Source organism: Suncus etruscus, chromosome 4 (genome assembly GCF_024139225.1).
Source record: "Suncus etruscus isolate mSunEtr1 chromosome 4, mSunEtr1.pri.cur, whole genome shotgun sequence".
Classification (NCBI taxonomy): domain Eukaryota; kingdom Metazoa; phylum Chordata; class Mammalia; order Eulipotyphla; family Soricidae; genus Suncus; species Suncus etruscus.
In genome coordinates, this window is record NC_064851.1 from 163746715 (window position 1) to 163760362 (window position 13648).

The 13648-nt window shown below is 38.0% G+C and overlaps 1 protein-coding gene across 2 annotated transcripts in view; it reads right to left on the minus strand.

The window, feature by feature from the left end:
- The window catches only part of DMXL1 (Dmx like 1), a 159531-nt gene that overhangs the window by 132408 nt on the left and 13475 nt on the right, over positions 1-13648 (minus strand). For both annotated transcript variants that reach the window (XM_049771388.1, XM_049771387.1), the window contains exon 5: positions 3549-3681. In XM_049771388.1, the coding sequence (XP_049627345.1) occupies positions 3549-3681 (133 nt within the window). The remainder of the gene's footprint in view (positions 1-3548; positions 3682-13648) is intronic.

The following is a 13648-nucleotide window of genomic DNA, read 5'->3' on the forward strand; positions in this document are numbered from 1 at the left end:
TCCCTGTGACCTCATATTCCCTAATCTACTACAACACTAACTGGACTGATTTCCTACCTAACCCCATGCCCTATGTAGTCCCTGAGTAACACCGCATACAACTTCCCCATAAAATTAGTATATATGATAAGTCCAACTTAAATATGAGGTCCAAAGACACAGAACAGAAAGTAGGTGCTAGAACTATATTCCATTCATGACAACACATTTGGTACCGAAGACAGTCAAGTGTAGCCCCAAAACGAAACAAAACAAAAAACCCTCAAAAAACAATTGTGAAAGTATTTTATAAATAACATCAACGCATAAAAACCATGCAAAAATGACTTATCAATATTATTTTTTATCAATCTTATAAAAACTTTGGTCCTTTCCCCCTCATTTCCTTCATTTATGTAAACATACTAATCTCAAGATAGCCCTTATTTTTCTTTGCCTGGTAGGATTAATCCTAAGTGTATTTTTAAAATAGGCTGAAAAGAAATAGTCATTTTTGTCCCAAATAAGTTAAATTTCAATTCTAAATATACAGATACTGAAAACAATAAAACAAAAGAAGTTAATTAGATTATCTAGTTTCACGAATATCACATTTCATACCTACAAAAATCAAACCCTTCCCTCTCTACTTTTTGTGAAAAAATAGCATGGAAACAGCTCAGACTTACGAACTGCATTGCAATATTATTGATTTCTCTTAAATGTCATAAGTAGTTCTGCATAACATTGTGAATTGATCTACGTTATTTTGCTGGTTATTCTACTTTTCATGCATAGAGTCATACATTGTTTAATGACACTGAGATTTTAATAAGCTGACAGAATATTTTGTTGCGGAAATGTAGTACCGTACAATTACACAAACCTAAATGGTGTGGTCAACTACTTAGGTTACATGACGTATAGCTCAAGAGGACCACCATGAATTTCATGAATCATCCCTGACTACCATTTAAGTCAGCGATCTCAAACTCATGGCCCGAGGGCTGTTTGCGGCCCTCCGTACAACATTTTGTGGCCCTGTCCTAGAGGAATCTTTTTTTGTTTTGTTTTGTTTTAGTTGTTTGGGTCACACCCCAATGTTCAAGGCTTACTACTGACTTTGCACTCAAGGATCACCCCGACTTTGCCTCCTGCATCCCCCAGGTAAATTGAGTTTGAGACCCCTGACTTAAGTGATACATACAACTTTCATTTAATATTTAAAAGCAGCTTTATCATTCTGCTGTTGCAAAGAAAAAGTGATGCAATGAATATTCTTGCATATTTTCATAAAACTAGCTAATTCTAAGGATATCCTTAAGTCAATTTGTTAAAAATGCTGACACCATAATTCTACCTATTCCCCATACAGTCTTTCTTTCCTCAGAACAGTACTTTTAGGGGCTGGAAAGAACACTATATAGAACTTCCAAGAATAAGCCCTGAGTATTGCCAAATGGCTCCAAAAATAGTCCTCTTTATAAAATATAAATAAATTAATTTAAACACCATGTATCACAGAGTTAACATAGCTGAACATTTATTTCCAGCTAAATGGGAGAGATTATTAAAAAGAAGAGAAAAAGAATACAGTGGCAATAACATTTTGTGAAAATTATTTTAACTCCCAATGAGGTCATTCAGTCATTATCAGAAGGTTTAATAAGTTCCTGTTGCTAGTTCTGTTACTTCTTTTGTTTCTGAACATTAGGTGGCTTCAGATATACACTGGCATCTAAATTGGTGTTTTCCTATGGGGTTAACAGTATTTAAAAAATTAGAACTGTATCATAGGTGCAAATCTGAAGTCCAAGAACTATGGCAGATACAGCAGCATTTGTGAGGCATGGGCTACAAGGGCTTCTGGAGGTACAAGAAGGTGAGAGGAAAGTACCATTGCTCACTCTAAAAAATATCCTAGTGATGTCAGCCCAAATACTAGCATACCTGAAGTTTTGGTCAGATTGGTTTCTATGCAGAAAGCCATAGAGAAATGGAGAAGCAGAGCCACTGAAGGAGTGGCAACTGTGGGCGCTGGGAGTTGGCATGCCCTCTCTTCTAAAGAATGCTGTTTTCAGCTGCACACCCCATGTACTTATGTACATATGTTATGCATTTCTTATGACTTGGTTTACATGTCTTTCAAGAAAAGATAGAGCTATGGAGCTGACCAGTTGCAGACATGAAGACCGCGTTTTATTTGAGACCTCTATTGTTGTTTCATTTTGTTTGTTTGGGTTTTTTTGGGGGGGTCACACCTGGCAGCATTCAGGGGTTACTACTGGCTCAGAAATCGCTCCTTGCAGGCTCGGGGGACCATATGGAATGCCAGGATTCATACCAATGACCTTCTGCATGAAAGGCAAACGCCTTACCTCCATGCTATCTCTCCGGCCACTGAGTTTGTCCTATTTATTTCAGTGAGGCCACATGTATAGATAAGAATTTGTTCTGAAACTAGGTTTCCTTGGAGAAATGCCAAACCCTAGATCTGGGGACAGAAAAATACAGGGTTCATTTGAGTTGTCAGCATCACACTGAACCTGTGGTTAATACTGTTGCCTGAATTCCTGGCCATTCTTTGGCAAGATAGGCATTCTAAGTCACTGAGTCATGTTTTCAGGTCCCATATTTAAAGTTATTTAAAAAACATTTAAAAAAAAATTTTTTTGAGGCACACCTGGCAATGCTGGGGCTTAATTCTGGCTCTGTACTCCCATCTCTAGGGACCATATATGGACTTACTAGGGGATTGATTCCAGGTTAACTGCATTTAAGACAAGTGACTACCCACTGAACCATTGTTCTGGGCCACAAATTCACTTTAAAACTATGCTTTTTCAGAGATAGAAATCCCAATAGGATTTTGAAAATTATTGGGGCCCGGAGAGATAGCACAGCGGCGTTTGCCTTGCAAGCAGCCAATCCAAGACCAAAGGTGGTTGGTTCGAATCCCGGTGTCCCATATGGTCCCCCGTGCCTGCCAGGAGCTATTTCTGAGCAGACAGCCAGGAGTAACCCCTGAGCAATGCCGGGTGTGGCCCAAAAACCAAAAAGAAAAAAAAAAAAAAAAGAAAATTACTTTACTATACAGACTATCACAGAGCAGATATTCTTTTTCACAATGTGAAATTCAAAAGCATATTAGATATGTCTCTTTAGTCTTTGTTTTCTAAACCACACCTGTCAATGCTCAAGAGTTACTCCTGGGTCTATGCTCAGACATTACTACTGATGTGCTCAGGGGACCCTGGGCAGCTACATGCAAAGCAAGCATCCTATCTGCTGTACTATCACTCTAGCCTCTGTATAATTTAGAAAGTTTCTATCTAGTGATTTTCAAGTAAACCTTAACATATTTCTTACATTTTTTTTTCTTACTTGCTCTTAATCCAAAATTTTTTCATGAATTGTTTAAGTATCTACCAAAGAAAAGAAATAACGAGTCCCCTGTGGATTAGAAAACAATTGTCACCAAATACAAATGAATACTTTTTGTTATAGCTTTAGGTAAACTAAAATGCACTTTTAATATATCCATACAAAACATATTTATAATTGCTTACTTGCAATGCCAAATGCATCTCCAATCCCCAAAATTAAGATCAGTTTTATCTTGATTTTCTTCTTCAGGTGGCTTTTCCAAGTTTGCATTCGTCCAGAGTTGTAAACAGCTAGAGCTAGTTAATAGACGGTTGCCTATAAATATGTATATATATATATATATTATTTATCACTTATCACTGTTACTTGTTATAAAATGTGTGCTCAGCAGTTTTATATAATCTTCAAAAAAGGTGAAATTATAAGAGATTTGGTTAAAATAAGCTGTATTTTAACTCGGTTGAAGTATTATTTTTAGCTCCTCTATACACAAACAAATGCAGTAGATTTTGTTTATTTAGACTAATTCTTGTTTACGTACCAAGTTACAGTACAGTTATTATACGTTTTATATACACATCATTCCAATACCAGAGTGTCTACTTCCCTCCAACAATGTCCCAAAAGGCCTTTCCCACCTTCAAGCCCCATCCTTAGATAAAATAAATTCTACAGAAAAAACTTTCAGTTCTGGTGACTTTGTCTTTTAATTGTTCCTTTACTATACTTCTTTATATCATACATATCAAAGTGACCTTTTATTTTGTTGTTTTGGTGCCATACCCAGTAGTGCTCAGGGGTTACTCCTGGCTCTGCACTGAGAAATCACTCCTGGCAGGCTCAGGGGATCATATGGGATGCTCAAAACCTTTATAGAGGCCAAAGCGATACACTGAGGGTGTTTGCCTTGCAAAGTTGCCAATCCAGATTTGAACCCAGCATCCCATAAGGTTCCCCAAACCTTCCAGGAGTAATTTCTGAGTGCAGAGCCAGTGCATCCTCTGAGTACTGTCAGTGTATCCCAAAAACAACAAATTTTTTATTGTGGAAATGGTAACACCTGTAGGCACATAGATAAAAAACTAACCTCCTAAATTTCCGCAAAACGGTCAGTGATAAGTTGATAAACTAATTATTTCAAAAACTTTCTTCTTTCCCTTCCAAAAACTTTCTCCCTTCCCTTCCCTTCCCTTCCCCTCCCCTCCCTTGGTTTTTGGGTCCCACCCAGCAACACTCAGGGGTTACTCCTGGCTCCATGCTCAGAAATCGCTCCTGGCAGGCTCCGGGGACTATATGAAATGCCAGGATTTGAAACAATGACCTTCTGCATGAAAGGCAAATGCCTTACCTCCAAGCTATCTCTCCGGCCCTAATTCTTTCTTTCTTTCTTTATTTTTTTTTTTGTTTTGTTTTGTTTTGTTTTTGGGTCACACCCCACAGCACTCAGAGGTCACTCCTGGCTCCAGGCAGGTTTGGGGGACCATATGGGATGCTGGAAATTGAACCACCAACCTTCTGCATGCAAGGCAAATGCCCTAACTCCATGCTATCTCTCCAGCCCCATTTCTTTCTTTTTATAAATATATACATCAAAAATTTAGTGTAAATAATTTTATGCTGATACACTTAACATTTTACAAGAAATAAACAAATTCTACAAATTTATTTAGTTTTGTAAGAGAGTTAAGAAAAATTTAAAAACTTTTGAAAGAATTTAAATTCTCCATAAAAAAATTATCTAATTTTTTGAAGACTTAACACTATCAAAATATGTTTTACCCTTGAAAAGAATATTAATTGAGGCCAGATTGTTAGTACAGTAGGTAGAGTGTTTGACTTGCATGTAGCCAATCTGGAATCAATAACCAGCATTCCACATTGTTCCCTGAGCACCAACCACCAGGAATAATTCCTGAATGCAGGGCCAGGACTATCGCTTGAGCACCTCCAGTTGTGACCCCCAAACAAAAAATTAAATAAAAATAAGAAAGATTGACTTTATGTTAGAAAATATGTTATACATAATGCCTAAATATCTGCACTAATTAGTATATGATAGTAATAAAAATCCCTAGATGTAAAAAAATTACCTAATAGACATAGACACTCAATATAAATGAACCATTCATTATTCTAAAAGACAAGTCCCTTGGCAAACTAGGAATAAGCAAATATTATCTTCTTTTTTTTAAAAAAATAATTTTTACTTTGACCACAGTGGATTACAAATCTTCCACAGTAATATTTTAGGTGCATAGTAACATTGAACCAGGGGCATTCCCCCCACCAATGCTGTCTTCCCTCCACCCCTGCTCCCAGCATGCATCCCATATCCACCTCTTTTGCCCTCCCCCCACCAGATAGGAAAGGAAGAAGTCAAGCTCTTATTGTTTCCAGATGACATGATACTCTACTTAGAAAAACCAAAAGACTCTACCAAAAAGCTTTTAGAAACAATAGATGCATATAGCAAGGTGGCAGGCTACAAAATTAACACACAGATATCAATGGCCTTTTTATACAACAATCATGATAGGGAAGAAAAGGACATCAAGAAGGCAATCCCTTTCACATTAGTGCCACACAAACTCAAATATCTTGGAGTCAACGTGGAGTCAACCAAAGACGTGAAGGACCTATACAAAGAAAATTATAAAGCCCTGCTCCAAGAAATAAGAGAGGACACACGGAAATGGAAATACATACCCTGCTCATGGATTGGCAGGATTAACATCATTAAAATGGCAATACTCCCCAAAGCATTATACAGATTTAATGCGATCCCTCTAAAGACACCCATGACATTCTTCAAAGAAGTGGATCAGGCACTTTTGAAGTTCATCTGGAACAATAAACACCCTCAAATAGCTAAAGCACTCCTAGGGAAAAGGAGTATGGGAGCATTACTTTCCCCAACTTTCAACTGGACTACAAAGCAACAGTTATCAAAACAGCATGGTACTGGAATAAAGACAGACCCTCAGATCAGTGGAATAGGCTTGCGTTCTCGGAGAATGTTCCCCAGACATACAAATACCTAATTTTTGACAAAGGAGCAAGAAATCTTAAGTGGAGCAGGGAAAACCTCTTCAACAAGTGGTGCTGGCAGAACTGGTTAGCCACTTGCAAAAAAGCAAACATAGACCCCCAGTTAACATCATGTACAAAGGTAAAATCCAAATGGATTAAAGACCATGATATCAGACCTGATACCATAAGGTATATAGAATAACACGTAGGTAAAACACTCCATGACATTGAGACTAAAGGCATCTTCAAGGAGGAAACTGCACTTTCCAAACAAGTGGAAGCAGAGATAAGCAGATGGGAATACATTAAGCTGAGAAGCTTCTGCACCTCAAAAGAAATAGTTCCCAGGATACACATGCCACCCACTGAGTGGGAGAAACTATTCACCCAATACCCATCAGATAAGTGGCTAATTTCCAAAATATACAAGACACTGACAGAACTCTACAAGAAAAAAAAAACATCTAATCCCATCAAAAGATGGGGAGAAGAAATAAACAGACACTTTGATAAAAAAGAAATACAAATGGCCAAAAGGCACATGAAAAAATGTTTCTCATCACTAATCATCAGGGAGATGCAAATCAAAATAACAATGAGATACCATCTCACACCAATTCTTTGGGGGGTGTTACCATTTTAACGATGTTAATCCTGCCAACCCATGAGCAGGGTATGTGTTTTCATTTCCATGTGTCCTCTCTTATTTCTTGGAACCGGGTTTTATAGTTTTCTTTGTATAGGTCCTTCACGTCTTTGGTCAAGTTGACTCCAAGATATTTGAGTTTGTGTGGCACTAATGTGAATGGGGTTGTTTTCTTAATGTCCATTTCTTCCCTATCATTATTGGTGTATAAAAAGGCCACTGATTTCTGTGTGTTAATTTTGTAGCCTGTCACCTTGCGATATAAATCTGTTTCCGGAAGCTTTTTAGTAGAGTCTTTAGTGTTTACTAAGTATTATATGTTATCTGCAAACAGTGAGAGCTGGACTTCTTCCTTTCCTATATGGATTCCCTTGAAATCTTTGTCTTACCTAATGGCTATAGCAAATACTTCCAGTACTTTGTTGAAGAGGTGTGGTGAGAGAGGACAACCTTGTCTTGTACCAGAATTTAGAGGGAAGGCTTTTATTTTTTTTTCCATGGAGGACAATATTTGCCATTGACTTGCGGTAGACGGCTTCAACTAGACTGAAAAAGGTTCCTTCCATTCCCATCTTGCTGAGATTTTTGATCAAGAATGGGTGTTGGACCTTATCAAATGCTTTCTCTGCATCTATTGATATGATCATGTGATTTTTATTTTTTTGTTGTTGATGTTTTGTATTATGTTGATAGATTTATAGATGTTAAACCATCCTTGCATTCCTGGGATGAAACCTACTTGATTGTAGTGAATGATCTTCTTGATGAGGCATTGGATCTTATTTGCCAGGAATTTCTTGAGGATCTTTGCATCTGTGTTCATCAGGGATATTGGTCAGTAGTTTTCTCTTTTGGTAGCATTTGTCTGGTTTTGGTCTTAAGGTGATGTTGGCTTCAAAAAAGCTGTTTGGAAGTGTTCCCGTTTTTTTAATTTCATGAAAGAGCCTGGCTAGGATTGGTAGTAGCTCCTCTTGAAAGGTTTGAAAGAATTCATTAGTAAATCCATCTGGGCCTGGGCTTTTGTTTTTGTGTAGGTATTTGATGACCACTTTAATTTCCTCAATAGTGATAGGGGTGCTTAGATATGCTATATCTTCCTTAATCAGCTGTGGAAGGTTATGAGTCCAAGAATTTATCCATTTCTTCCAGGTTCCCATGTTTAGTGGCATAGAGTTTCTCAAAGGAGTCTCTGATTACCATTTGAATCTCTGCAATAGTTGTAGTGACCTCCCCTTTTCATTTCTAATACGAGTTATCAAGTTGCTCTCTCTTTGTGAGTTTTGCCAATGGTCTATTAATCTTGTTTATTTTTTCAAAAAACCAACTTCTACTTTCATTAATCTTATATGTATAGTAGTGTGATTTCTTCCTGTTGCACATATCCCTTAATTAGTACAAAGTGTCCATCTTTGTCCCTTAAAACTTTTCTGAGTATAAAGTTGGTGTCATCAGATATTAATAAGGCCACCCCAGCTTTTTTAAGTGTTCTTTGCTCGGATGATTTTCCTCAGGCCTTTGATTTCGAGTCTATATTTGTTATGATTATTCAGGTGAGTGTATTGTAGGCAGAGGCAGGTTAGGTTCATTCTTTTGGTCCATTTCACCACTCTATGTCTCTTAATTAGAAAGCAATAGTTATCAAAACAGCATGGTATTGGAATAAAGACAGAACCACAGATCAGTGGAATAGGCTTGAGTACACAGAGAATGTTCCCCAAACATACAATCACCTAATTTTTGATAAAGGAGCAAGAAATCCTAAATGAAGCAGGGAAAGCCTCTTCAACAAGTGGTGCTGGCACAAATGGCTAGCCACTTGTAAAAAAGCGAACTTAGACCCCTAGCTAACAGCATGTACGAAGGAAAAATCCAAATAGATTAAAGACCTTGATATCAGACCTGATAACATAAGGTATATAGAACAACATGTAGGCAAAACACTCCAAGACATTGAGACTAAAGGCATCTTTAAGGAGAAAACTGCACTCTCCAAACAAGTGGAAGCAGAGATAAGCAGATGGGAATATATTAAGCTGAGAAGCTTCTATACCTAAAAGGAAATAGTGCCCAGGATACAAAAGCCACCCACTGAGTGGGAGAAACTATTCACCCAATATCCATCTGATATGGGGCTAACATCCAAAATATACAAGGCACTGACAGAACTTTACAAGAATAAAAAATCTAATCCCATCAAAAAATGGGGAAGAAATGGACAGACACTTTGACAAAAAAGAAATAGAAACAGCCAAAAGGTTCATGAAAAAATAATCCACATCACTAATCATCAGGGAGATGCAAATCAAAACAACTATGAGGTACCATCTCATACCACAGAGATTGGTGCACATCACAAAGAATGAGAACAAGCAGTGCTAGTGGTGATGTGGAGAGAAAGGAACTCTTTATCCGCTGCTGGGGGAATGCCGTCTAGTCCAACTTTCATGGAAAGCAATAGGAATTCCTCCAAAAACTGGAAATTGAGCTCCCATATGATTCAGTTATACCACTCCTAGGGATATACCCTAGGAACACAAAGTTACAATACAAAAATCCCTTCCTCAAGCCTATATTTATTGCAGCACTATTTACAATAGCCAGACTCTGGAAACAGCCAAGATGCCCTTCAACAGATGAATGGCTAAAGAAACTATGGTACATATACACAATGGAATATTATGCAGCCATCAGGAGAGATGAAGTCATGAAATTTTTCTATACATGGATGTACATGGAATTTATTATGCTGAGTGAAATAAGTCAGAGAGAGAGAGATGCAGAATAGTCTCACTCATCTATGGGTTTTATGAAAAATAAAAGACTTTCTTTCAATAATTTTCAGACACAAAAGAGAAGAGGGTGGAAGTTCCAGCTCACTTCATGAAGTTCACCACAAAGTGTGAAGAGTGCCATTAGAGAAATATCTACATTGAGAAGTATCATAACAAAGTGAATGAATGAGGGAAGTAGAAAGCCTGTTTAGAGTACAGGTTGTGGTGCGGTGGGGAGGAAGTAGATTTAGGACACTGGGGAGGGGAATGTTGCACTGGTGAAGGGGGGTGTTCTTTACATGACTGAAACCCAACCACAATCATGTTTGTATTCAAGGTGTTTAAATAAAGATATTTAGAAAAAAGGAATAACAAGGCTTTAAGCATGACAAACATAGAAAAAGGGAACTAATTATATGTCTCACTTCACTGAAATAAAATGAAAAGGTAAATGTATAGAATGTACATTTTTTGAGCCTAGAGACAGAACAGCAGGCAGAGTGCTAGCCTTGGGCACGAACAATTGAAGTTCAATCACTAATAGAACCCAATATGGATGATTTACTAAGCCCTGCCAGATTTTATTTGACTTGAGGTATATAACCAAAAAAACAAAACAAAACAAAACAAAACCACCCAGCTTTAAAAAATGTACAATTTTCTAGAGGTGAAATCTACAGTTTTCAGCATACTTTCAAAGACAAGTTCATAAAGGCAAAGCTTATTTTTATAAAGTAACACATAACTCTAGAGATAGATAATGTTATGGGAAACAAGAGCTAATTGGAGCTAGAGGGGAAAGACCTCATCCTCCATCCCTCCATCAGTCAACCTCTTCAGTGGATGACCTGCAACATAATGGCACCCTGAACATGGATCTGAACTCTGGACCCAAGAGAAGAGCAATCATGGTGAGATACCTGCTTTTGAGTTTGATTTTGGCTCTTTTCAGGTGCAGTCAGCCCAAACCCTTGGGCTACCACGTGAAGCTATTTTCAAATATGGCCGACACCCCTTCTGGGGGCAGAAGGGCAACTGAAACATGGGAGGTGGAAGCCTGTATCACCCCCATCCCAAGCCCAGGCCCAGGACTGAGACTTTGTTACAAGAAACAAAATCCTCGGCTTCCTCAGAGACTGATGGAAAGCCTAGATAGGAAACGGACAAGAAAAAAGACTATATTTAGAATGGACTGATTTACTGAATAGGACTTATAGCTTGAATTTGGATTTCGACTTCGAAAATTTCGGACTGGACTCTTAGTTTAAACCACTTTGAACTCAACATCCAGGTGCGCCCTGCGGATAAAGCTGTGGACAAGTAGGGTTGTAGCAGCTGGGGCAGCAAAGCCAGCCTGGAGAAAAGGCAGCTTCGATCAGCAGAGACCGCCAGTCCTGTGGCAGATAAGCAGCAAAAAGCTATGGATAAGGCCAAAAGCGGCGACGTGTTGGGCTCAGCTACAGCACATGGAAGCAACAAAAGTGGTGAGCCTGGGACTGGTCCTCCAGATCAGGAGAGTAAAATGGCTCAAGTTAACCCACCTGAAACCCCATGGAAGAAAGTCACGTGGAAACAGCGGTGTGGAAGAAGATCAGTGTCTGGACTAATGGTTTTTAGGTGAAGGGATTAAGTGAGTAACCACATATTTTACACATAGTTGGTGATGGGATAAGTTTTAGTTAGTGAGGGCCCGGAGAGATAGCACAGTGGCGTTTGCCTTGCAAGCAGCTGATCCAGGACCAAAGGTGGTTGGTTCGAATCCCGGTGTCCCATATGGTCCCCCGTGCCTGCCAGGAGCTATTTCTGAGCAGACAGCCAGGAGTAACCCCTGAGCACCGCCGGGTGTGGCCCAAAAAAAAAAAAAAAGTTTTAGTTAGTGGTGTAAAAAATTAGTTAAAAAAGGGGAGAAATATCAGTAAAGCCCAAATGAACAATCTAATTTAAAAACCGCCTGCATTTAACTTTGCTTCAGGTGTATCTCTTGACTAAGTCAGTTTCTTGCCAATTTAAATGTGTTTTATTGTTATCCATAGTTAATATTTTCAACTGCAAAATGTTATACTGTGTATTTTAATGTATTAGTCTGTTGTCAAAATGTATGTTCTGTATTTATGCTTTTGTGCTTGTGTGTAGGGAAGGTTAATAGGAACAAAAAGTTTCCTAAAATAGTTTAAAGGCATAGGAACAAAAAGAAGTTCCAGAATAGTGCTTCGTAGAAAGCATTGAAAAAATTTTAAGTTACAGGTGTATAGTATATTTTGCAGAAATGTTATATATTTGAAAAAGGCTAGTATGTTAATTTTCACTTTATTACGTTGTTGCTATGGAAATATTACCCACCTTTGGCTAAAGGCGGAGTTAGGATGCAAAAGCTTATTATCATTCATTTATATTAAGGGAGGGGCACCCTGTGTTTAGGTTAGAAGTTTTTCTTTACATTTTCCTGTGATGCGCTTATGCAAACAGCCGCTCTTTTATTATTGACTAGTTTTTCCTTTAATAATTATAGACAATATTGTATGTTTACTAAAAAACAAATGGGGGAATTGTTGTGTATGTAAACATTTTAATGGGATTATTATGTTACCAACCCTACCCTGATCCGTGATTGTGCCCTACCCTAGGGTGGTACCGTTGGGTGGTACCTGATTCTGGGGGATAAAAACAAGGGTCTGTGGAAGGCGAGGGGCTTTTGGCTGGAACTGATGCTGAGGCTTTGGACTTCAGTCTTGTCCACCGAATAAAGCTAATATTTCCACAAGCCTGACTGTCTGCGAGCTGTTTACCCGCCACTTCACCTCATAACCGCCACTGAACATGGTGGCAGACGTGTGCTCCAAGCTGGAGGGGAAAGACCTCATCCTCCATCCCTCCCTCAGTCAACCTCTTCAGGGGCTGATTTGCAACAATTGGTACGATATTGGTTAATGGATTATAATAATACAAACGGGAAATCATTAAATATTAATGCATCAAGACGCCAAATTAACAAGAGGAAATATAAGAGATTTCAAAGACAAATTTCAATATAGGATTTGATTTGGGCAACATGAAGGAACTCTGTTATCATTCAAAGAAGTTCTCAAAAACTTGACAATAAACATTTACCTTGTCAATTATGGCCAACGGTTTTGTGACGTTATAGAAAAATCAGAAGTAAAGTGGGCTTGTGGAAAAACAATTCACATCAGAAATTCTTGTGTCTAATTTCCAACTAAATGATTGTCATCCAGTTGGGCAACCTACTGAATCTCAATTTTATTCTCTATAAATTGCACATTTTTATAAATATGTTGTAAAGTTATATTAATGTTTCTAGCAAATTAATTAATTGAAGTTAAATAGTATCAGTTAAGCTAAAAATCTCATCAGAAAAAGGAAAATCCTAAAAAGTACTAATGAGACATTTTATTTAAATATGGTATTATCCCATTGTTTCCTCAAATACACTTTAAAAAAATGAAAATGTGGGCCCGGAGAGATAGCACAGCGGTGTTTGCCTTGCAAGCAGCCGATCCAGGACCAAAGGTGGTTGGTTCGAATTCCGGTGTTCCATATGGTCCCCGTGCCTGCCAGGAGCTATTTCTGAGCAGACAGCCAGGAGTAACCCCTGAGCACCGCCGGGTGTGGCCCAAAAACCAAAAAAAAAAAAGAAAATGTAATTAAGATTATTAGTTAGGTTACAATATTAAAACATAATGATCGTTTCTATTATATATTGATAAATAATCCCAGTAAGACCAATTAATATATAAAACCATACGTAGTGATAGTTACTCTTTAAAAAATCTTAAACATAAAACACAATATCTATAGCTACCATGGTGTATGTTAC